We start from the raw sequence: 25,075 nt of genomic DNA, 5'->3' as shown, positions 1-25,075 counted from the left end.
ATGTTCAATTTATGTTCATGCTTGCAACGATAGAACAAAGGTCCAATTGACAAAGGGATTTTCCTAGCTTCTTTTCCATATACTCTACAACAGAGTTCGTGATTCAAACGTGAAAGTTTTGACAGAGTTTGATTGGATAAATATTGGTGAAACTTGAAAGTTCATCCTCAAATTTGATGTAAGAAAACTTTAGTTCTGGTAGAGGGTTTAACATATATCTAACTTAGTGGTAGAAATGTTTATAAGATGCTACACTGAGTTGGCAGAGGGTTTAACATATACCTAATTTAGTGGTAGCAACGTTTATAAGATGCTACGCTGAGTTAGCAAGCTCGATGGGTTCAGTCACCTACTCCTTGTTTCATTTTTTTTCATGAAATGTGGATACGACATAACAGTTGGTTCCCGAGTGATGTAGACTTTGGATACCATGTGTATGCAAAGTCGTGAATTTTTCTAACATTGTTTAGCATTTCATTTTTCTAGATTAGAATTAGGTTAACATGAGATATAGTTCTGTTTTTTGGTGCAGCTAGTTCTTTTCTTGCTCAGTTTCAGTGTTTGATTTGCAGCTCTCGTACAGTACATCTTTGCTCATAATAAGTTAATAAAGCATCCATCACCATATCTTGTGCTACATGTTTCACAGGTCATTCACAGCTCTTCATAAATATGCACTAATTTTCTACACTTTTCTCATAAACTTTCCTCTCGACTCTTGAGCAAATCCAACCATCATTTTCTTTCCTAAATGAACCTCAGACACCTTAACACATCCCTTTAGTCTTTAGATACCCTTGCCCACCATTTTTCCACCTTTAAAACCTCTAAAACAACCCTCGACATCCTCCTGTAGATCCCCTATAGCCTCCTGTATAATTTCCTGTAAGTGACTTTTTGAAGTCCGATTGTAGGGAAAACCTCCAAAAGATTGCCATAGGCCTCCTAGGACCCCTCCACACCTTTCTACACCTATGAAAATCCAAACGTCACCCTCCATTGTCACCTAATCACTGCAACATCCACAAATAAAAAGTTACATGCATGACAATTTCACATAAAGTACATAAAAATCCAAAAAAGATGTTTTTTTCTTATCTCCTTCTAGAAGTAGCTTGAATAGGTGTAGTTTACTTTCTCAGTAGGTAATGACACTCCTTTCCTAGATTTTCACCTCTCTTTTTGCAAAAGTAGGGTTAGTCAGTAAATTAGGGTTTGCTAGGTTTACTTCACATTTCAGTCTTCTTTCTCTTTTTGCATGTAGAATAGCCTCTATAGAGTAAGCTTTCCTTTTTGTCATCACATATAAAGCTTCTTCTGAAATTCACAGAAGTTGGCTTGAGCTCCTAGTGATCTTGTGCCAGATGACCAAGTGACAACCTACAATAAGAACTAGTACTTGTGCATATAGCACCATCGCTTCCAAGTTTGTTACGAACTATCGGGTGGATAAAAGTAAAGTAGGAAGCCCCAGGAGTTGCAACACTATTGCTGCAATACTGGTGCTCACCAGAGAGCCATTTAGTTTATAGTTAATATATTCAGTTTTTAAAATGGTATCAGAGCATTAGGGTTGAGGAACCTATATGCTGAGTAAAGAATCTACCTGGCACGCCTGAGTCAAAAGCAGCTCGTGTATCAACAAGAAATTTGCATCGATATCCGTGTTGGGTAATTGCGCCGATCGTGCAAATAAAAAAGGGTTGCATGGAGGCCGAGGTTGCTACGGTGACTGTGGAGGAACATCCGCGTGGATAAATGTCAGTTTTTGTCTGCCGTGGAGGACTGCCATGGTGAGTGCGCATAGTGGTGAGGACTGTCGAGTGTGCCTCGAAGTGGTGCAGTAGTCACGCATTTGGCCATTGAGCCTATCCTTTCGCGGTTTAGCTTGGCGTTCGACTGAGTTAATCCTGTCTTGGTCGAGGGAGTAATCAGAATCCATCTTCCCACCAATCTTATGGGCAACCTATTTGAAGGGTTGGGTGTTTTTTATTAATTCAAACATCATTTTTTAACATGGTATCAGAGCTAAGGTGAGTCGACCTGGTGCTAGAAGGAAGCCACTATATCGAGTGATTGAGCTGGGGAAGGGAGACCAGCATTGAAGGTAGTTTGCACGATCTTCCTTCGTCGCTATGGAACTAAACCCATTGAGCTGTCAGATCTGCGACTGATAAGTCGTTGCGATTTTAGATTTTACTGCTGAGGAGGAGGTCGGAGGAGGCTGATCTCATGACTTAAGATTAGGCCATGATTTTCATGGACGCGTGCTACAGATAGAGGCTCGTGGCAAGAATATTTCCCGTGGCTAAGCGCTGGTGTTGTAGGTGAGGTGAGATCTACCTCACGCTAAAAGATGGCTACCGGGAAGACGTATGATTGATTCGATCTGCTGACCAGATCTGCTACCAGATCGCAGGCTGAGACTGTCAAGAAGGCTGGAGGGCACTGTAAAAGAGGTCGGGACTATTGAGAGGCCGCGGGAGGCCGGAACTACCAAAAAAGACACCGCTACGTGGTATGTTACTGTCATTGTCTGCTCGCGGCATTTTTTTTTTTCATTTTCTCTTCACTACTACGGGATCGAGCCAGAGTGGACTCGTTGTTGTGAGCCAGCCAGAGGATCTACTGCTGAGGATATGTGCTCGAAGGCCATGTTGGTGGAGCCCTGCATGTAACAGTCCACAGAAAATGTGTGACTGACCAACAATAGTTGCGTTAAACACTTTTTCTTAGGCCGCGGAGGGAGAATTTGGATAGCAACGATCCGGTATTGTTGTCAGCGTCATCTAGCAGATTTGTCCTAGAAATTTAATTGTTTGAGAAACTTAAGTTGTAGGTTGTGGAGATCCCAAAACCAATTGTGTATATTTTCTTCTAAGCTATTATATGCCACAATGAAAACGTGAAATTCTTGCTGATTTGGACCCATCTTCATAAATATGTGTTATTAGAAATTTCTAATTACATACATCAAAATTAGATATTGATAGCGTTTCCAGCTTGTGAGAGGTCGTTTTGTTGCTCGTCACTAGAGCCGAGGGCATTGAGACTTGCGTGGCACAGAAGCCACAGTCTATAAGCTTCTATAGTTGAAGAGCTGCCAAAGGGAGAAGTTTCCCGCCTACATGGTAATGGGGTTGTTAGAGCTCATTAGAGGACCATGTGGAGTCAAAAAGAAATCTTGAAGCAAGATAAAGCAAGATAAGTTGGACTTTAACAACATGTCTATATTTTTATATATACCTGTAGTTAAAGAGATTCATGGAGCTAGTTCATGAGTTTACTACCTCCTATATAGATGAAGATAATGAAAATGATGATGTAAAGGATTCAACTACAAAGCAAAAAATACGAAACCATAATATTGTACAGTTAATGAATAATTATATTCCAAAATTTATAACTTTTATAACCTTTTCATAAGTAGATAAATGGTGATGAGCTTTAGTATTGCAACAAGGATGCTACAACTCCTAGGGCTACCAACTTTACTTTATCAACCTAGGGTTTTGTACAAACTTGGAGGTGACAATGTTATATGCACAAAATATGCAACATTCTACTCATGTCACTTCTCAACTGGGGTGAAAGACCACAAGGGTTTCAAACCAGTCTTCTATTGAACAGAAGGAGTCTCGCTACTTACACTAAGTATAAAGCCAGTTCTAATAAAGGAAAGTAAATTCTTGTCTATTTACGGCATGAAAGTTATTGAATGGAAAATGCCATAATCATCTAGCTAGGAAATGACACAAATTACTTGCAGAAAATAACTAAGCTAACCTTGCATTTTATCATCTAGATATTTGGACTAATTGGACATGGGAAGTTGTTTTATCATCTTATGATTCATATATGCATGCACTAACTATCTCATGTTGCATTTGCAGAAAACGAGTCTTTTAATTTCTAAATTCAGGAATGTAAATGCTATGTTATTGTATATGATCTTGCAGGGGGGGAAATGCATGGGAGAGTTGGTCTCATGTGGCACTTATAGGCATGGAATCCAAGATGAGGGCCTAACCTATACTCAGAATATCATTTTTTATCAAAATAGGGTCAAATAGGTTGCTACAAGAGATCCTATAGCTACTACAGGAATTACTACAGGATGTCTTATTTCTCTATAGGCTGTCCTGGTGTTTTACAGGAAATTAGTTGAAAGCTTTAAGAGGGAAAGAATAGTGGAATATGGTGTTGGAGAGATGTATGAGAGTGGATAAGTTGTAAGGAACATGAACATTACCCAAGGCTAAGCCCAACACTCCAGGGAGGTTGGATGTGCCTAAGGTGGCTATTCACGGTGGTTGCAAAACATAGATTCGAACTATGGGCCAGTATGCCTTATCAAAAGGAGGAGAAGACTTAGGTAAAGTTGGTTGGATGAGTTCCCCCCTAGATAAAAAATACTTGCAACAAAATCTGTTTTCCTCTTCATCTATGCATCACTATATACCAACATGGAAAAGATGAGTTGAATTTTGAGAAAGATGACCTATCTATTGCTAATGGCTAGATCTATGGAATGGATGCCTTCTAAGCTATGGAAATCTTAAGAAAAAAAATAACAATTTTAGGTGCTTCAAAGAAATCAGAAATAGTGATCTATTTAAGCATGGAACCTAATCTATGTAGTGACCAAAAGACAAATTATTTTTTTCGGGCTATTAGAGTGGGGCCTTCTAATTATATTCCCACAAGGGATATGAGGAAGAGGCCACTATCACAAGCTTTTCTGAAGTACTTTCCTTCACTACTGCACAACTGATCTACTTATTCAAACTAATGAACACAAGATTAAGCAATCATTAAAATACTTGTTAAGCTAAACAAAACATAAATAATTTCAACAACTAACTATCATCTAAATCTAAGAATACAAACATAGAAAGAGGAACTTCTGCTACTAGGGTTGGGCCCTAACCCAAAATCTTCAGCTCTCTGAGTCAACTCAGTGCTAGATCAAGGTCAAATTTCTCATTATCATCAAAATGTCAAATACAACATAGAAAATAACAATCACAATGTTTTAGCTCAAATTGCTGCTAAGCTACATCAAAAAATCGAATCCTAATGAGTCACTTGGCTCTCTTATTTATACCAACTAAAGCTACCAATAGATTTTTAAAAAATAGGGAGATTTGGCTCCCTAACTCGAGAATAACTTGTCTTTCGCTGTCACTGGCTTGGATGCCAATGAAATTGGATTGCTTGGTTGCTATTAACTCTGAGCTAATGAGATATGGTGGAGGAATCTTCAAATAATTTGAGGAGTAAAGGAGGGAGACCAATCTCCTAAAATATCTCTTTCTTTTCCAACTTGAGTTCTTGCACATAAATTATCCCAAATCTGCTCCAATTCTTGCATTTAATACACATTAGGCTACATGACATAACAACTCACCTTTACCCTTCTCACTAAGAAAAATAGAACAAAATATGTAGATAAATGTGAGAAAATTCAATTTTATTAAGCTGAAGAGTGGCATTGTGACCCATATAGTTTACCTATTGATGAGCCTCATCATCACCCCGTATTGAAGGTGTTGTTTATCCTCTGAGCAACTTAGTCTTTATCCATATCCTTCATAACTTTGGTGGCCTATCTAACATCCTAGGCCTCTGTTGATGGAGTTTCCTCTTGAGGATAGAACCCTGCATGTTTCTCTATCTCTTCCCACTGCTTTCTTTCCTCTTCTTGCTTCCTACCTTCTGATAGACCCAACATCAAGGGTGGATTAAGTTTCAAACCAATCCAATTGATCTTTAGTCTCTACATGGCATTCTTCTACAGGGGGGTCCTTTCCAATGCATTTCTCAACCTCTGAGGGGAATGGCAATATTGTAGGTTTTAACCCCGTACAGAAATTACCTACATACAAATTCTAAAAACAGAAAATAAACAATGGCGAGAACATAACACATAAAAAAAAATATACATAGATATGTTCCCCTGGATCCCAAAACCGGGACTACCAAATTGATTTTTCATTATGTTCCTTTTCAATGTTACAATACATATATATACATGTCGAAGCATCCATAAACCCCAATCCATTAATACTGGATTAGAACATAATCATAGTTCCCTTGACTGGATCTACAAAATACCATGGACTGAAAACCATTGCACCCAAAACCATGTGTGAAAACCATGAACAAAACCATAGGTAGGTCCGCTCACCTAATATAGGGTCCAAAAAAAGAATTCCCCAGGGCACTGCCCCAGACCCCGTAGAGGGGGGCTACTGTCTCCCTCAAACCCCTCAACAGTGGGGGTTGCCGCCCCCATGTGAACCCCCCGCTGTGCCCAACAATGAAGGGTGTGCTCCACCCCTCCTCTAGCCCCCTGGTTTAACCAGAGGGCCTAGTCGTGGAATGAATATAACACAACCCAACAAATATCTAATCCTTAGATAGTGTGGCAGGTTGCTCCATCTCCTCTAGCATGCTTGATTCCTTTCACTACCCAGTAATCTTAAAGTGTTCTCAAAATGGGAGATGGCATGTTCTTTTGTAGCCACGTATCTTAGTGCAAGTTGTGCATCATTGGAAATTATGTTGTGGTTACTAATGATAGCCATGGAATTTATATGTTCTGCTCTAATGTATAGGGGCTCTCTTTCCTCTTTTTCTACTATTCTCTTTACTTCCTTAGCCCTGGCCTTCTCATGACCCATCCATGATACAAGGACCATCAACTGTAAGTCCCCCAACTTTGAATTGGGGTCCCACACATTCAAATCTATCAAGGAAAAGTTGTGTAGGTAAAATTCAGATATTTTGGCCTTGCCTTCTAGGGTGCTCTTGTCACATAGATCTATCAATTATCTATAGTCTTGGAATGGAATGGTTCCCTATTGTGGTAATGTATTCATTTGACATTGCAGCCATTGATCCTGAGGTATAATGCATATGATTTGGATGGCATCCTACACTAAAGTGCCATGGTGGCCAATTGGCTCTCTTTTTCCTGGAACTACCTCCTCAACCATGTGTTTTCTACCTATAATTGAGATCTCATGATGTATACTCCATCTCTCAACTCACTCAACTCCCTTCCCATCTTTAGGTATTTCTCTTCCATATGGCCCACATCTTCTACTTTCTTTGACTTGGCAATTTGCATCCAACGATGTGTTCTCGCCCTTTCTTTTTCAAGCTCAAAGAAGAGGGATTGCAAATTTCTGTGGTATTATTCTACCTACCTCAATGAACTTGTAGTAAGAACTCAGATTTGACTGTGGGCTAGGCTCTTGAAACTCTGGAAAATCTCCCTCAAATGCTTTTGGAGAAGCTTCCCCCTCCTACACCTGTGGTGTTGCTCCCCTACCTTCTCTCTAACCCTGTTGTAGCACTAACAATGTTTCCTATAACACTATCTGAGGATCTTGTACCAAGTTTTTTCCTTTCTGTAAGAGGGTAATGTGTGCCTTGGTTTTATTTGGTGATGTTGACATAGTGACAAGCTTCCTAACATAAGTGATGGGAGCCTTTGGTGTAGCTTGTTGTGATGTCCCTTCCTCAACTTTTATTCCCAAGGAAAATAGCTCCTCCCGCTTGCTTGGTGACTCTTCAATTATGATGGGATTTCTTGTAGGTGTTTGTGGCTTCCCCTACTTGATCCCGGTGCTTCTTCTTGTTTTAAAATAGAGGGTAGTCTGGCTCAATATTTTCCCTCTAGAATTGATGGGTGTTCTTAAGGCAAGCAAGGTAACAATTGCCTCCTTTTCAGTGGGCTTAGGAGACAATCTTGGATATTTCTCCCCTTCTTGGGTATGTTCCTCGGGGTTTGTCTTCGTCTTCTTCTTCTTCTTTTTCTCCTTCTTTTCTTTTTCTTTTTCTTCTTCTTCTTATTCTTCTTCACTAGAGGTTGGGGTCCCACTATATTCACAAGCTTATATTTCAAGGAAAACCTCTCTATCCATGTCTCTAAATGTGGACCAGAGGATAGGAATTCTCAATTGGCTGAAGGCATCCTCCGTTATCAGTTTAATGAATCCATGATGTGATAATTGCTCATGTTTCACTTCTTTATCCTTCTCGCTTATGTCTATCATTGACTGCAAAAGAAAATAAGGCACACTAAGTCTTTTATTTATGGGTAAATCCTCCCCAAATCTCAACTCATAGAGGAGTGTGAATTTGTAGCCATAGACTACATTGAGCCTTTGGTTTATGGGTAAATCCTCTCCAAATATCAACTCATGAAGTAGCCTGAATTGGTAGTCGTAGACTACACTGAGCAAAGGTGTTGCCAACCTTGTCCTCCCTTCTCCATTGCACCCCTTGAGGAAGTGTGGTTACTCTGCTGAACACCTCAGGGTTGATTTTCATTGACAGCCCTCTCACCATAGTATTAGTATTTTTTCATGCTTGAGGGTTGAGAGCCATGGAAAATTCATGGGCTATATCATCATCATACCTCGTGAGAAACTCAAAGAAGCCCAACCAGTGATGTCTCCTAAATATATCTACCATAGGGTGATGTAGGTGAATCCTTGATGTATTTGTGGGTTCTCTTCTATTGAATCCCCCTCCCATTTCTCTTCTCTTGTTAGATAAATGCAGGAAGTCTTGTGAGCTAGCTTCAGTATGAGTTCAAGGGGTCTAAGAGTTTAAAGTTTTTTTGGGAGATGATTTCAATTTATACCCTGTTCTATATCACACAATTCTCTTAAATTCCCACAAATTCTGTCTAAATCTCAAGCCCAATGTAATTTCTAGGAGAAAATAGATTATTTTCTTCTTTCCCCTTTTTTTATTTATTGAACCATGAACACAGGAGAGATGGGCCACTTACGTTTCACTGTGATGCTTGGGATGATCATAATTGCTGCACAATTTGACCCTAGGCACCTATTTTCAAAATTATTTTCAAATTCTAGTGTGTCCTATAGCTTTCTGAGTTTCCTGTAGCTTTCTATACTTCTGTTTCATGTAGGGTGGCGAAAATAAGGTTTTCTTCTCCAAATGGATTTCCATGGTGATCTTAGTCTCTCTGATCTCGAAATGAACAATTGGTGCATGAAAGTTTGGAATTTATGCTATTTATGGTCGATTCCTGGAGTGTTTTTTTAGCTAGCAATGGTATGGGATTTCCTCATTGGGATTGTTGACCCACCGTTGGCGATCATGCGCTCTCCCTTGTAATCATCACCCACTCTCACATAACTGAATCAATCACCTTTTTGACTGATGCTCATTGATTTTACACCCCAATGTGGCATGCTGACTGGGAGTTCACTTTTTCATCTTGAGCTGAGGGTGGCCAAGTTAACAAGCCACCTCCAACGTATGAAAAATAAAATTTTCAACATTCATACATTTGTATCATATATTTACTGGGGGAAGGGTTGGATGAGGTGCTATACCTATGCCTACCTTTGTTGATTGATGCATGCTAGAGGATGGCTTGTTGTGCTACTTGCTCAGGTAAGTGTTCCTCTTTGGTAGTTTTTTGATTTCCTATTGCTTATGTAGTTTTCTGCTTGTTGTTTCATGTGTGCAAGTGCGTGGTATATCGTTCTTGATGTTGTTTAGCTCTGGTGAGGAGAAATAATATCTTCAAAGATGTTTGAGCTCCTTTTTTCTTTGGTTGTGAAGGAGAATGCAAGCTTAGGCTAGTTGTACCTATGACACAGGCTGCTATAGGAGATCTTGTCGCTGCTATAGGAAACCCTGTAGCTGCCTTTTTCTTCATTATTTATTGATTTTTTCTTAGAGGGAGGCTAGGTGGTGGTGTTAGAGTTGATGATGGTGATGAAGGCTCAGATGGAATGGTGGATGGTTGAGGCCAATGAGGACATGTCCTTTGGACATATTTTTATTTATTTTTACGTTATCCTGTGTTTTTTTTATTATGGGCACATAGGTAGGTATGGATATGACTTGATGTTGGGTGAGAGATGGTGAGGTGTAGGGTTTGAAATCAACTTAGAATAGGCCTGCATAGTTTTTTTTCGTATCGGGATCCCTTTCCTGTAGCATTTCAAGACATCCTGTAGTGCTACAGGATCTTCTTGTAACAACTACTGTACATCCTATAACAAGCTAGAAAATTCTCAAAAAAATGATTTTTGATGCCTGAAAGTGGAAATGAGTGATGGGGACATGGTAGGCATGAATGAGATGTTGTGGATGGAGGAATAAGTGAGGTGATACTTGGCATGTTGTCCCTGTAACTCTGATTCCTTTAAAAAACTTGCAAAATCACATAATTTATTAGTGGGCAGGCTTGAGGTCCCTTACATGGCATTTTTTGTTTTTCTTTCTTCTTTTGTTTTTTTTTGTTTTCTTTTTTGAAAGACATGTAGCTTGCCCCAAAGGATGTTTTCATCTTGTCTTCCTAGCGTAGGTGCCTCAAAGGAGGTTTTCACCTAGGGATATTTTTATTTTCTTTTTTTCACTCCTGGGTTACCTCAAGGAGGTTTTTAACCCAAGAGTTGGCCTCAGATGCCTCATAGAGGTTTTCACCTAGGTCCCTTATTGTTTTTTTTTTCACAAATAAAAACAATCTTCAAGAATTGGGTGATCTGGAAGCTAAGACATTTCCAATCACATTTACTTCCTTACTAATGGTACTGATGAACTCTCCCCTTTCCAGAGGTATTTTATATGCTTTCAATCTGTATCCATTGATAAACAAGGAGATACCTTCCTCATCAATGGTCCTGATTTGAACAACCCAATTGTAATGGTACTTCTCTATTAGATATGGGCACAACCACCTATTTTCCTTTGCCTTGAACATGGATTCATATAGCAGAGCCCAATCCCCTTCTTGAAAAACCTTGTCCTTGACGTTCTTGTCATGCCAAACCTTCCTTTGTACTTGAATAACTTCAGTGTGTAGGAGGGCCTGCATCCTGAATTCATCCAAACCATTGAGTTGGAACAACCTCTTCTGATGTGCCTTTGTAACAACCAAATCCAATTGTGGTTCAATTCTCAAAGTATTGTATTAAAAATCAATGGAGAGTAGCACCTTCTTTCCATATACAAAGTCATAAGGGTTGAAGCCAGTCGTTGTCTTCCAAGTTGTATTATAAGCCCAAGTGGCCTCCAAAAATATCTCAGCCCAATCTTTTCTGATGTTTCTCACAACCTTGGTGAGGATGCCTTCCAATGCTCTGTTAGTGACCTCTACTTGTCTATTGGTCTGAGGATGATAAGCACTTGACTTCCTATGTTTGATTTTATGCTACCTCAAAAAATTCTCAATTAGGTGTGATGTGAATTAAGCTCCCTGATCAGTGACTAGTTCCATAGTGTACCAAAAATTGTAAAATACGTTCTCCCTTAAGAACTCAACCACTTTCTCTTCTGTTTCTACCTTGACAACCTTGGTCTCAACCCACTTTGTCAAATAATCAGTGCATACAATTATGTACTTTTTCTGCTGTGATGGTGGATTAATGGGCCCAATGAAATCCATGCCCCACTTTTCAAATGGCTCTAGAGCCACCTGAGGCTGAAAGGGAATTTCATCCTTGGGAGTAGGTTTCCCCATTATCTAGCACTTATCACATCAACTCATGTATCTTCTTTCATCTTGGTGGAGATTGGACCAGTAGTAGCCAACTTGTAGTACCTTTAAGGTTGTCCTCTTGGCTGTAAAGTAGCCTCCACAAGGCTCATCATGATAGGCAAGAAGGATTTCAAAGACTTACTCCTCCTTGACACATCTCCTCAAAATTTATCTAGGCCTATCTTGAAGAGATTTCCCCAATCCAAGTGAATGGGGCATTGTTCCTTACAATTCTTCTCTTTTCCTTGGATGACATATTTAGAGGGAACTGTGCAACAACCGGGTAGTTGGCTATGTAAACAAACCATGAAGAGAGAAATTAAATAGAAAATAAATTCTCATCTGGCAACTAATCATCAACCATCCCTTCTTCATCTGCAGGCAAAGCATGTCTAAACAAAAAATATGCAACTACATTTCCCTACCTGGCTTATCAATAATAGTTAAATCAAACTGATGTAATGAAAACAACCATCTAATAATTATAGCATTCAAATCAAGCTTGTCCATCAAATATTTGACAGCAGCATGGTCTGTATGCACAAAGGTCTAATAACCAGTGATTTGTTGTCTAAATTTGTTCAAGGATTGGACAACAACTAGAAGCTCCTTTTTAGTCACACTTTAGTTTAATTTAGCCTTGGACAGATTTTTTATAATGAAGTAAATGGGAAAAGGCAACTTGTCATCTATCTAGCCTAGAGATGCTCCTATAGCTTTTTCAGAGGCATCAACATGGATGTGAAAAGGAAGAGCCCCATTTGTGCCTTAGAGTATGGGTGCAGTAGTCAACTTGTCCTTTAAGATTTCTAGGGCCTCTTGGCAACTTTTTGACTAGCAAAGTTCAGATTCTTTGGCCAGCAGTCCAAAAAATGGTGAGGCTACTTCATTGAAGTCTTTGATAAACCTACTATAGTATCCATCTAAGCCCAAAAAAATCCTAACATCCCTATGATTTTGAGGAGTAGGGACCCTTTTTATGATAGCAATTTTGTTTGGGTCTACTTGTAGTCCTTCCTTGGATATTGAGTGACTTAGAACAATCTGTTATCACTCAGATTTTCTTAGAAGTTGTTCAAAAAGGGGAAAGGGGTCTGAGGTAACCACAAATGAACTTTTAGGTACAGAATCTAGCTAGTCTATACCCAGAGAGGTCTCTCTCTTTAAGATTTAGCTTTGTTTTATCAGATATTAGGCTAGTTATGAAAGTTTAAGGGTTTTGATTGTGTTTGGTGGTGGAATTCAAGAGTAGATGGATATAACTGAGTATTTCAGGCCATTGGGCTATGGAGTCAATCTGAACAAAAGGATGGCTTCACAGGGCAAGATAGCTAAACAGGGAACAAATGGCAGCTTGAAAGGATGGAATGGACTTAAAAGGGATGAAGGGAAATTAAGAATCCTTCAACATGTTTTAAGAGAGGGAAAATGATTGATCATCAATAAAACGAAATTAAGAATTTTTTATTAAATGACCAAAATGATAAACTAAGAAGCAAGAGCAATTAAGAATTCACTACCTATGATAGTTTAGAAAAAAACATTTATAATAAAAACGCTTTTAAAGACAGATTGCACTTAAGCACTTTCTGAGTTACACTTTTTCGTTTTAATATTCAAATATGGAACACAGTTGAAATATTTAAACAAGAAAACAATAACACATGAGATATAGATACTTATTTGTCTGGTGCTTGACACATGAATCCTATGAAAAGTCCTTTGTATTATTCCTTCATCCAGTTAGCCATGCAAAAAATTGTCCAACAGTACTTCTTTTCCAAAATAATCAGTCCTACAAAAATGTCTAAGAATCCACACTCAATACTCTGAATGAGGGAGTATTTATAAAAAGTTTACAATAAAATATCTCATAACAAAGTGAGATATATTCAAGGATGATTAACTATTTTTTACATGAAAGTAGAGACAGGTGATCTCGAATATAGAAGATAAAGGTAAATTGATGGCTTGTTTTCCCTATTCTTATGAATGAGCTAGAGGCAGGCCCTATGATTGGGCATCTTGTTGTCTTCTATGTAATTTTGTGTTGGCTGCTTTGCTTTTCATCTTCCTACTGATACTCTTTGACTTGCTCTGATACTCTTTACCTATTTGATCCTTGTTCACCCAATATTACCATCATTGACTATGGTAAATAATGAAAATTTTCCTTTTTTACCAAGGATAAATCACAAAAATTTTGTCATTTCTGTCCACCATTTTTCCTATGGTATTCTAGTCCTTTGAAGTTTTCTTAAGATCTCATCAGCCTTGGTGTATTTGAAAAAATTAGGCTGAACTAGGAACAGATGTTTTATTTCATGCTCCACATAGAAAAGGTTCTCTAGACTGTCATAGAGAACTCGGCGTGTAGGTAGTGCCTTTGGTGCAGATGCACTAGCTGATGAGCTGGCCTGGTTGTTTTCATATTAAGCCAACTTGTCGACATAGTCTATATGTCTCATCAATTTTTCATTAGTAACTAAAGGAATTGGAAGTCCTTTGCTTTGTAATATGCCAAATTTCTACATAAAATCATTTATTTCCTCTTGTATATTCTGGCATCTTCTTTCCAAATTCTACATAAGAGGCCTTTTGGTCAATACCTTCTTGATCTCTATAATATTCCATGTCCTATCTGCAATGCCTAACTCTTCTAGTTGGTACTTATTTTTGCTGTTCAAAAAATTTATTAGCATGGTGGCTTCCTCGGGCTTTCTTCCTAGTTCCTCCTTAGTCCTCCGGATTTCTACAAAAGCCACTTTTACTAAATCAATTTGTTAAAAAATTATTTGTATTGATGGAAAAGCATCATTTATTGACGAAGTGATGTTGATCCAAAGAATTTTCCTAATGTCTACCAAGGGCTTGTCAAAAGTGAGGTCCTTTTCTAGTGATTTCACTTGCTCAGCTAATCCTTTGTTCTCCCTCACCTTTTCAACGAAATTGATCTTGGAAAGATCATATTTCTGTTCTAAGGTAAAAAATTGTTCTTTTATCTTCTGCAATTCTAAAACTTGGAGCTTGATCTCCTCCATTGACTTTATCAATTCTTCTGTGCTTAAACCTGGAGTACCTTCTTATGATGTTCCTGTAATTACTTCTACTGTGACCACTGGGACATTTGGTGCCAGAGTTGTTCCAATGTTGAGGGGACTGCAGTGGAAACTACTAGAATCACATTTGGAGGCTGAGAGGTCAACTCTCCCTACTTGCTCTTCAGTGATTTTTCTAAATCTTGCTAAGTTTCCTTCAACTGCTCATTAAGCTTTAGGACTAAGTCCATTAGCTCTTCTTCCGATTTATTTTGGACAACTTCTACAGTTTGTGGATGTCTTGATGGTGGCAACTTTAGCTTCTTTCTCAAGGAAGCTATGTCTTCATCTTTCTTCTTAATTAAGGCCTCTGTTGCCTTCACACCCTTTGGGTTATGACCCAACCCAATCACCAATTCCTCCAAAATTTCAATTCTATTTTCTTTAGCCTGTAAGGAGGCTTTTTCCAGTTGTAGTTGGACAGTTGTATTATTTAAAGAATTTCCCAATCTTTGGGCCATCATGGCTTTGCTAGTCAAGGTTGAATACACCATTTCCCCTGTCTATTTGTGTAACTCAATCTAGTCCAGGGGATGAATGTCCTTTGACATGACCTCAAAATCAGTTTTGAGGTAATTTGCAATTGATTGAGGCTATTGTACTTTGGTTTTGAAAAAATTCATTAGCATCTTACCTTCTTTGATGTCATAGGCTGACATGAATCTATTCTGATTGGTTGGAGCCATCTTCAAATACTGATTGTAGACCTGGATCCTTAATGGCTCATTCCTAGCCTTTATTTCCTTGAATTTCTTTTTAATATCCAGGTTGTCACTTCCTGGGGGCCTAAAGGATGACACTTCAACACTTTTTTTTCTCTCCAGCTCCTGTCTCTATGAGCTAGAAGTTGCCCCACCTGCTGGGAAAGTTTGATGACTATAGACACCTTATTTTCTTTGACTACCAGTAATGTCTTCAAAAAATTCCTCTTCTGAATGAGGATTTAGCCTATGCCTCTTCACACCAGGTTGTTCTGAGGGTCCATTGGCAGGGGTAGCTGCTTCCCTGTCTCCCTTTTTGTTCTTTTCCCCATTCAGAGGAGTTTGCAATATTGGGGGTTCTCCTATGTTGACTTTTGTCGAATGATCTTATGTTTGGGCCTTCTTTTGAGAAGTTTTAGGCTACTTAGATATAGTTGACTATTTTGTAGCCTGAGTGCTTGCATCTTTGTCTCTTCCCTGTGATGTTTTTGCTGGTGGTGTATTGGTCTCTTGTGAGTGCCTTTGTGAGGTGTTAGCTATTGAGGCATTGATCCCTGATGTTGTCTTTTGAGAAGTCTCAAACTATACCTGTCCAAAAGAATCCAGGTCAAGTGTCTTTTCAAGATCCTTCATTACATTTTCTATATTGACCTATTCACTATTTGTTTCAACTAGGGTTCCTTCCCTCCATTCATCCATATTAGCAAATTGTTCAATCTCTGGAATTCTATGATGCAAGTATGGATATAGTCTTTTTTTCATCCTTCTATCATAGATAAAACTATGAGGGTCATATGGAGTCTAATTAAAACTTTTTTTTTTAATTTCATATCATCTTCTAGAATTTAGTCTGCCTCTCTCCATGCTTGTCTAGTATTACAGACAATTGGGCCTAAGTGATCCCTGATTCTGACTTGGGCTTTCTTCTTGGCCTTAGTGAAATGTATCAAATCTGAATATATCATTTGTCTACAGTATTCCAATGCAAACAGTCTCATTGGAACATATTGAGGAAGCTTGAATGGGGAAAGCTCACACCCATATACTCTGATTTCTGTGTGATTTCGGTATAGATATCAATCACCCACTCTATACTATTTAGAAAGCTGAAGAATCCTTTTGATGTCACCACTAATTCTGGGAGGGGAACTCCCTGTCAGCAAGGTGGTCACTGGGTGGACAAATTGATCAATGAATTGATTAAAGGAATAAGGGCAATCAAAAGTTTTATGGAAGATGGAAGACCAAAAGATGATAGACCTTGGATTACCCTTGGTATCAAGTTTCTTAACAGAAAATGATCTGGTCTGATTGATGGTAGAGAATGAGGTGCTATATGAAGGTGGAAAACTTGAAAACCCTTTCATTCTCCACTCTCATAAACTAGTCATGAATTTTGTTAGCAATATAAGAGGCATACTCATATTTGACAACAGGAGGCTGTCCTGGGGTAAAGATGGACATCATCACTAGGGTCAATTCATCTACATATTCACTAGTGTTGAACCCCATGACTGTTGATATCATATCAACTATGAGCTTGCCTGTATCTGCGAAGAAAACTGACATATAGGGTGGGGGATATTTAGTTTGATATTGTGGTAATATGAAAGTCTGGCAGAGGCGAGTAAGCTCAGCTTGGGATAATTGAGTGGATTTTTCAAGCAAATTTCCAAGGGAAATGGGGGTAAGTGCCTGACTAGGGTGAAATTGCAACATTTCATTAATAGATTCAGTAGTTATTGTGAAAAGGACTGTTTGGTTGGGAGACATGATAGCTCTGTGAATGGGGTCATAGTTTGCATGGCACTGATGGATTATATCAGGGAAAACATGGACAGAGGGGAGAAAATACATTGGGATGTTGGATTCCCACAGTCCCATGGCATCATAGCCATTCAAATGGTTATCTCGGCATTGGCAGAAGACTTTGAGGTGGTCTTTATCAGTTTTTAGGTCTTTTATCTGGAAATCTTTATTTGCCAGAGGCAAATAGTCTAAATCACGATGAGGAGTGTTGATGGGAGCAACATTTAGGGCTACTGGAGTTTCCATACTAGTTCTTGTGGGTTTCAAGAGGGAAACTGAGGTTTTTTAGGTGGAAATGATGAAATAGCAGGTCTAGGTAGTTGAATTTACAAACACAATAGTAGAATTATGGCAAATTTTTGGTTTTTTAATCAATTTGCAGTGAAAACAAGAACTTTTCAGGGTTTTCTAGTTGGGGAATTGGTAAATACCTTCTTTTGGGGGACAAGCAACAGAATGCAGGTTATGGGCGTACAGGTTCATGGGATAAAACAATGAAAACGACATTATTTTGTTTTATACGCGAAGTCAAGGTTTAGCGAGTTTCGGGATGAGTGACGTCAGCAGGAGGGTGACGTAATGTTTTTTGTTATTTAGCTTGGGAGCGGTAAGTGGTTTATATTGCACCGCTTATGGGAAAGTAAAGGTATTAAGCCTTCAGCCAACGATTCCACTGAGTGATTGACGCGTGGCAGAGGCACTGTTCATGAAACTACTTTGTTATCGCGCGCTAATGCACGGTCACAAAGGGTTGCGTGATATTAAGAATAGCCGTCAGATCTCAGGGCCTTGATTGGACGACTGTCGGGGATATGAGATGTTGGGGATTTAATGAAGGTGGGCATGATACATTTAAGGATTAATTAATTATATTGGGGTTGAGGGGATAGGAGGGGGAGGCTGTTAATTAATTGTGAGGGTTAATTAATCCCTTATTAATGCAGCGGGGGATTAAGGGCTGTTAATTAGTTGCTGATTAACTAATTAATCCTGATTTAAACTGTATTATGGTTATAACTTAACCAAAGGGGCGGGATATATAGAAATTCGGGATTTTAATAGTTTAAATAGTATGGGAGAGGGTTAATTTTACAAGGGATTTATATAATATGTTAATAGTTAATATGATAATGAATGGACAAAAGTGCTAAGTGTATAACATTTCCATGTATATTAAAAATTAGGCTTAGTGAAGGTCTTTATGTAAAATATTTTAATTTCTGTAAGTAAAATAGGATTTTACTTAGGAAAATTTTATCAAGGGAATGAATGATTTTTATGAAGAGGTATGATGATTAATGAATGTTCTTAAGTACTTAGGGTTGATTAATTATTGGGCCAAGGGTCCAGCCCCTCCAGAAGTTAGAGAAATGCTCTGAGCCCATCTAATTTGATAGATACCTTGGTACTTAGGGGAAATTAGTGAAAATTTAGGGAAAATGAATAGGGGAGTTAATTATTTGACTTTGCTTTGCTTGAGATGTCTCTAATGTAATACATGCCTTTGCCTTGTGATGAAAGTAAAAGATTCACATATTTAAAATCATCATTCACCACATGTAATTCTGCAACCATCATCTACCTACCCTACCTATTTTAACCTAGCATTTTTACTTCTTTATTTGGGTGCACTTAGACTGGAAAACCCTTATCAAACTTTCTTTTCTTTTACATGGCAATGTCTATCTAAGTCTACACTTATTAAATCCAAGGGCTCAAATTAAACTGTTGAGCTCATTTTTCACTCTACCTATCTACTTATCTACCAAGATTACACTGTTTGGTTAGTTCTTTATTCTCTATTTCTACAACATGAAATTGAAAACATGAAATAACCAAGTTTAAACTATTTGGTTACCATGGATTGTGGCATAGATGACAATTTGCACACAATTACTATTGTACACAAGTGAAAAAGTAGTGGCATTTAGATTTGCACACTTTCCTTGGTCTTTCTTTTTATTGGGGTTAATTTTCTTTCATTTTTTGACCATTTTTTATTCTTTTTACCCTTTGATTTTTCTTTTAGGGTATACCTTCTTTACATTTTTTAATTTTTTTTTATTTCTTGAAAATATGGAAAACCTTTGCAACAAGTAAAGGTATGAACATATTACAGAGATTATCTATTCAAACATGATATATGACACCTATTGGTATAGGGGCATAACAGTCGCTCCACTTGGGGATGGATTTTACTGGTGAAAGGTCAAGAACAATAGATCAAATGGCCTCTGAATGACTTTTACTGCACTATGCAATCTTCTTCTGCTTGCTACCTTTATTGTATATATGATAGTGATACTCCTGAAGCTTAGGGCCTTCTCTTCGGGATTCAACTCCAACAAGTTACTATCGAATCAAAACTGTGATAGTACAAATGATATAGTATGTGTATGTTAACAATAAGGGTAACATTAATAAGTAGGATCAAAGTAATGTTTTAACATCCAACCATTGACTGGTCCTTCTTCTACTTCTGTGCCATCCAATTTTTTTAGAAAATATGTATTGTTTCCTTGGAGAGCATAGATGGTGTATGGTCCCTTGCATAGGAAGTCAAACTTCCCATGTTTCCCCTTATCCTCTCTCTTTGAATCCCATCTTAACACTTTATTTCCAAGATAGAAATCATCTGCCTTGGTTCTTTTTTCAAATATCTTCTTCAATTTCTCCTGTAACACTTGGGTTCTTTGGTATACCTCCTCTCTGGTCTACTGTAAATTGATGGTCTGGTTTATTCTTCTTTGTATATCATTAGGTTCCACTTGAGCTTCTTGGAGTATTTTCATAACAAGGACTCCTAATGATGAAGGAAATATAGCCTCCATGCCATATACTAACTCATAAGGATTGGTGCCAATGGATTTTTTAGTTGTAAGCATGTCTGCTCATAGTGTATTTATTAGTTTCTTGTGCCAAGTTTTCTTATTCTCCTCCAATAATTTTTTAATGATATTAATAAGACTCTTATTGGAAGATTCAACCAATCCATTCCCTTGAGGGTAATAGGTTGTGGAATGACCTAAGGTGATGTGATACTTGTTACAGAAATTGATCATTTTTTTATTTATTTTAAAGCTACAACATTATCGGTTATGATTTTAACGGGGCAGCCAAACCTGGACAATATGTTGGTTTCTAGGAATTCTATGATCACTGTGTCATTGGCCTGTCTAGAGGGAATGGCCTCTATCCATTTGGTAAAATAGTTAATGGTAGTGAGTATCCATTTATGTTGGCCTGAAGAGGATGAATGGATTTCTCCAATGAAGTCAAGGCCCCACTGTTGGAAAGGTTTCTCAGTGGAAATGGGTTTCAGGGGTAAAGGTAACAACTTTCTCTTGTCTTCAAAAAATTGAAATTTATGGCAAGAAGTGACAAATTTCTTTACATCTGCGAACAAGGTTGGCCAATAGAATCTAGCCCTTAGGATTTTATCTACAGTTGATTTCCAATAAAGGTGTCCACCACAGTCCACTGCATGAAATTCTTGGAGTGCCTTGTTAGCTTCATCTTTTAACAAACAATTCAATAAAATCCCTTCATGATTTTTCCAAAAAAGAGTATTATCTTTGATACAAAACTTTGAAGCTTTCATTTTTAAAAACCTATTTTTTGTTTTGGATAACCTTGGAGGAGCCTGCAGGTTTTGTAAAACATAAATTACATCAGAATACCAAGGTGAGTCTGAAAAGGCTTGGCTGATTTGTGGAGTCGCCATCTCCTGTTAATCATCTAGTTCATTTATATCTAGGGCTTGACAAATTAGTTTCTACCATGAGTTTGGCCAATCCCTGTCCTTTTATCAGTTTTGTAGGTTTTATTTGTATATCATACTCTAGGATGGTAGCAATCCATTTACCTCTTTTGCCCTCAATTCCATCCTGAGTTAGGATGTTTTTGACAACTACATTAGGTACATAGGCTATCACATGAGAGTATAATATGTAGAATCTAAAGTCCTTAATGGCTTTTACTAGTGCAAAAGCTTGTTTTTCCATTATTTTGTATTTTAGAGATGAATCTCTAAGTGCTTTACTAAAAAAGGCTATGGGTTTTTCACATCCCTGATCATCCTTTTATAATAAAACAGTTGCTATAGTGTGTTCTGATACAAATGAAAAAATTATGAAGTCTCTATCAAATTGAGGACTGGTAAGGACCGGTGTTCTGGTTAAGGCCAATTTGATTTCTTCAAATGATTACTTGGCCTCTACTGTCCATTTTATACTCGAATCCTTTTTAAGCATGTTATTTAGTAATCTAATGAGCTCTGCTAAGTTAGAAATGAATCTTCTCAAAAAAATTATCTTCCCTAGGAAAGCTTGAAGTTCTTTGATACTTCTTGGATGAGGTATCTATAGAATAGCTTCTATTCTGGCAAGATCAATTCGAATGCCATCCTTAGAAATGATGTGACCCAAGATTTTACCTTCCTCCAGGGAAAACAAGGACTTCTTTAGAATCAAAGAAATACCATATTTTATGCATTTTAGAAATACTTGTCAGAGATGGTCCAAATGCTACTGATCTAATTTAGAGAAAACAGTTAGATCATCCAGATATATAACAAGAAAATCATGAATATCTTTTGCAAATGCAATTTCCATCGCTATTTGGAAATTTGCTCCTGCATTTTTGAGTCAAAATGGAATTTTGATATACATAAAAGTGCCCCATGGTGTTGTAAAAGCAATTTTCTCTTGGTCATTAGGATGAACCAGAATTTGGTTATACCCTGAGAACCCATCTAAAAGTGAAATTCTAGAAGAACCTACTACCCTTTCCAAAATATGATCCATCTTAGCTAAAGGGTAATTATCTTTCAAAGAAACCTTATTCACATTTCTTAGATCAACACATAATCTTATTTCCCTAGTTTTCTTCCTAGTAGGTACTAAATTTGACACCCACTCTAAAAATCTAATAGGGGCAATTATCCTTGCTTCATACATACGTTTAATTTTTTTTCGATCAATGGTAATAATACAGGGTTGATTCTTCTAAGTTTTTGTTTAAATGGCTTTTGATTTTCTTTTAAAGGTATAGCATGCTAAATTATAGAGGTGTCATATGATTTCAAATCCTCATAACTCTAGGCAAAGACATCCTGGAATTCTCTCATGAATTCAACATATTTTAACTTCTGATCTGGGCGTAAGGATTTTGATAGTTTTATCATTTTTGGATTTTCCTCTATCCCCAAGTTATACTCTTCAATGTCTGCTTTTAGTGGTTCCATTTTTTGTTTTTTGGGAATGTCATTGGAATCAAAGAGGTCTTCTAGAGGAGTTAATCCTTTAGGCAGATGATTGTCTTTTAAGTCAATGACTTATGTTTCTTCTTCAATTATCTCATCAAGCTCCATTTGTTTAAGGTCTTGAACTTTTTTTAGTGAACTTTGTGGGATGAAGCATTTGAGTTGAACTTTCTTCTGAAATGTTTATTCCTACCTCATCTATCTAATTTGAATTAATAATTGTATCCACATCTATGTAACTGTTAGAGAATTCCTCCTCTAAAGTTAAAAAGTTATTAATCTGTGCATCACTATCAAACACCTGCCAGTTTTTTAGATTATCAGGGATGGCTAGCCTGTGTCTAATCTCAGTTGTAAACTGATGATTAGGTTGGAAAGGTAATTTACAGGTGTTGGAAAACATTGCCAGACTGTGGGCTTGCAAGTTGTGTTTTCTAGGGATTATAGCAAGCTGAGTTTCCAGAAAGGTATTAAGAATCTCTATGACTGTTCCTCTGTAGTATCCTAATCTAGGATCCCTAGTTAAATATTTCCATTTAATCTATTTAATGATTAATTTAGAATCCCCTATGATAGATACTCTGATTTCTCCTAATCTTTTGACCAGTTTAAGACCCAGAAAGAGAGCTTCATACTCTCCCATATTATTGGTGCACTTAAAATTTAATCTGTAGGCATGGCCTTCAGCATGATCGTTTTCTAAGTTTTACACCCAAACTCTTGCCCCTGCCCCTAATTTATTTACCGAGCCATCAAATTCTAAATGCCAAAGAATTTCATGTTCATAATTCGTGTCACGGGTGGTGGGAATTTCTTTGACAGTAGGATCTGGTTTTTCATTCTCAATTGGCTTGTTGTTGTTATTTGATGTTTCATTGTTGTCTGATAATTCCTGAATCTGAACATTAGATTTTCCTTTTTTAATTTCTTTTGGTTCTGCTAAAACTTCTAAGTCATTAAAAGGATTGGTTTCAGCATTATAAAGAATGAATGAGTCCATATCAGAGTGCACTGAGTAGATGGGGAAATTTTGTGGTTTTTCCTGATTGCGTACTACATATTTCATTAAAGATTCTCTGTATAGCTTCTTAGGTTGGCCAAAGACTGAGATAGTAGCATAGGACATGTCCAATTGAAGAGATCCCTAAAGCTTATCACCCCAGGATCTGGACAATAACATACCATATTTTGGTGGTATATCTGCTACCACTATATCCATTAAAATTGTTTTTGCAGGGTATTGAACCAATGAGACACATAAGTCTTTAATCAATCCTAGACATCTCACCTAACTAGAATCAAAAGAAAAGATATCTTTGTATGGTTTGGTGATGTCTAGGTCTAATTTTTCCATGACAGACTTGGGCATAAGGTTATGTGATGCCCCAGAATCAAACATGGCATTGTGAAGGATTTTATCATGTATATTTAGGCTCACATATAAGGGAGGAATTCCTCCTTCTAATGGTTTTCCATTCACTTCTGGGCCAAAAATTAATTCTGGATGGTCACAAAAAACATTAATTGAATATTCAGTTTCAATAATTTTGAGTGGTCTCTTGATTAGACTTCGGTATGCATCATGTTTAGCTAATTATGATAAAGGAACTACGATTTTAAGCTTACCTACCTTCGTCTCTAGATTAAAGGGTTTTTTAGTTTGGTCTCTTGGATTCTGAAAGGTAGTATTCTCTCTGTTTTCTGGATTTTCTTTGTTTTTCTCCTTTTCAGGAGTGGGGCTATAGTTTACAGGTTCTTCTGAATTGACTTCTGGAGGTTCTTCCACATTTCCTTTAGAAGGAAGAGCGGTGGAGATCTGTTTTCCATTTAGTTGATTATCAGAGACATCTTCTATTATTGGGTTAGATGGATTAGGATCTGATCTAGACAGGATATGTACAGGTGTAGTGACTGTCTTACCTTTTATAGGCTGTTTTGGGGCCTTTTGCTTGTTTGTTTCAGGAACATAAATTCTCCTACTCCTTAGGTTGTATTGCTTATGTACCTCATAGATGGCTGTTTCATATCCTTCCCTGAAGTCAAATGATTCACCTAACTGAGTTTGAAATTGTTTAAGAATATGAGCCTCTTGATCCTCCCGGGTCAAGACAACTTCTCCTTCGTTACTAAGTCCCATCAGATTTATTTGAGTGTCTTCTACTAGTTCATCAGAGTTTGAGGCTTCTGCATAATTTTCCTGGGAAGGGGGCCTAATGTTTTGGTCTGGACCAGTCTTCCCAGTGTTCTGGTTTTTATTCCTTCTGAAATTGGGATTTCTCCCTTTGTTGGTTGGTTGACCATCCCAAGGGGCTTTCCTTTCAATTTTTTCCACCCTATCCCCTAGCTTATCCATCCCTTTAATTATGGCATCTAGTTTTTGTTCAAAGGGTGAGGACTCTTATTTCAATGGTATTCTCCTTTCACTTCTAATCTTGGCTCTTTTAGACATCAGGTTGGCTTCAACACTAATAGTTATGCTCTTCATATCATCTAAAGTGCGAGGAGCTCGTTTTCTTAGCTGGAAAGCCATGTCAGAATCAAATCCATCAGGGAATTTGATTAAGGCTAAATCAGGTGGTGGTATAAGGTTTTGAGGGATGGAATTATAGACATTATTAAATCTAGTGCAGTAATCCTGCATAGTTTCTTGCATTCCTCTCTTTAGGTT

The 25,075-nt window shown here is 37.7% G+C and overlaps 1 protein-coding gene across 1 annotated transcript in view; it reads right to left on the bottom strand.

Annotated features, from left to right (window-relative positions):
* LOC149191488 (putative ABC transporter C family member 15) overlaps positions 1-24,760 on the bottom strand; it is a 35,931-nt gene extending 11,171 nt beyond the window's left edge. Inside the window, 2 exon segments of the mRNA XM_089406664.1 lie at positions 24,038-24,223; positions 24,413-24,760. Coding sequence (XP_089262790.1) covers positions 24,038-24,223; positions 24,413-24,760 — 534 coding nt within the window.
* Between the last annotated feature and the right edge of the window lie 315 nt (positions 24,761-25,075).

Source organism: Pinus tabuliformis, chromosome 2_2 (assembly GCF_031772625.1).
Source record: "Pinus tabuliformis cultivar Carrire ecotype Pingquan chromosome 2_2, CPIR1, whole genome shotgun sequence".
Classification (NCBI taxonomy): domain Eukaryota; kingdom Viridiplantae; phylum Streptophyta; class Pinopsida; order Pinales; family Pinaceae; genus Pinus; species Pinus tabuliformis.
Note: the sequence above shows the minus strand (reverse complement) of the source record. Positions and strands in the feature narration are given on the sequence as shown.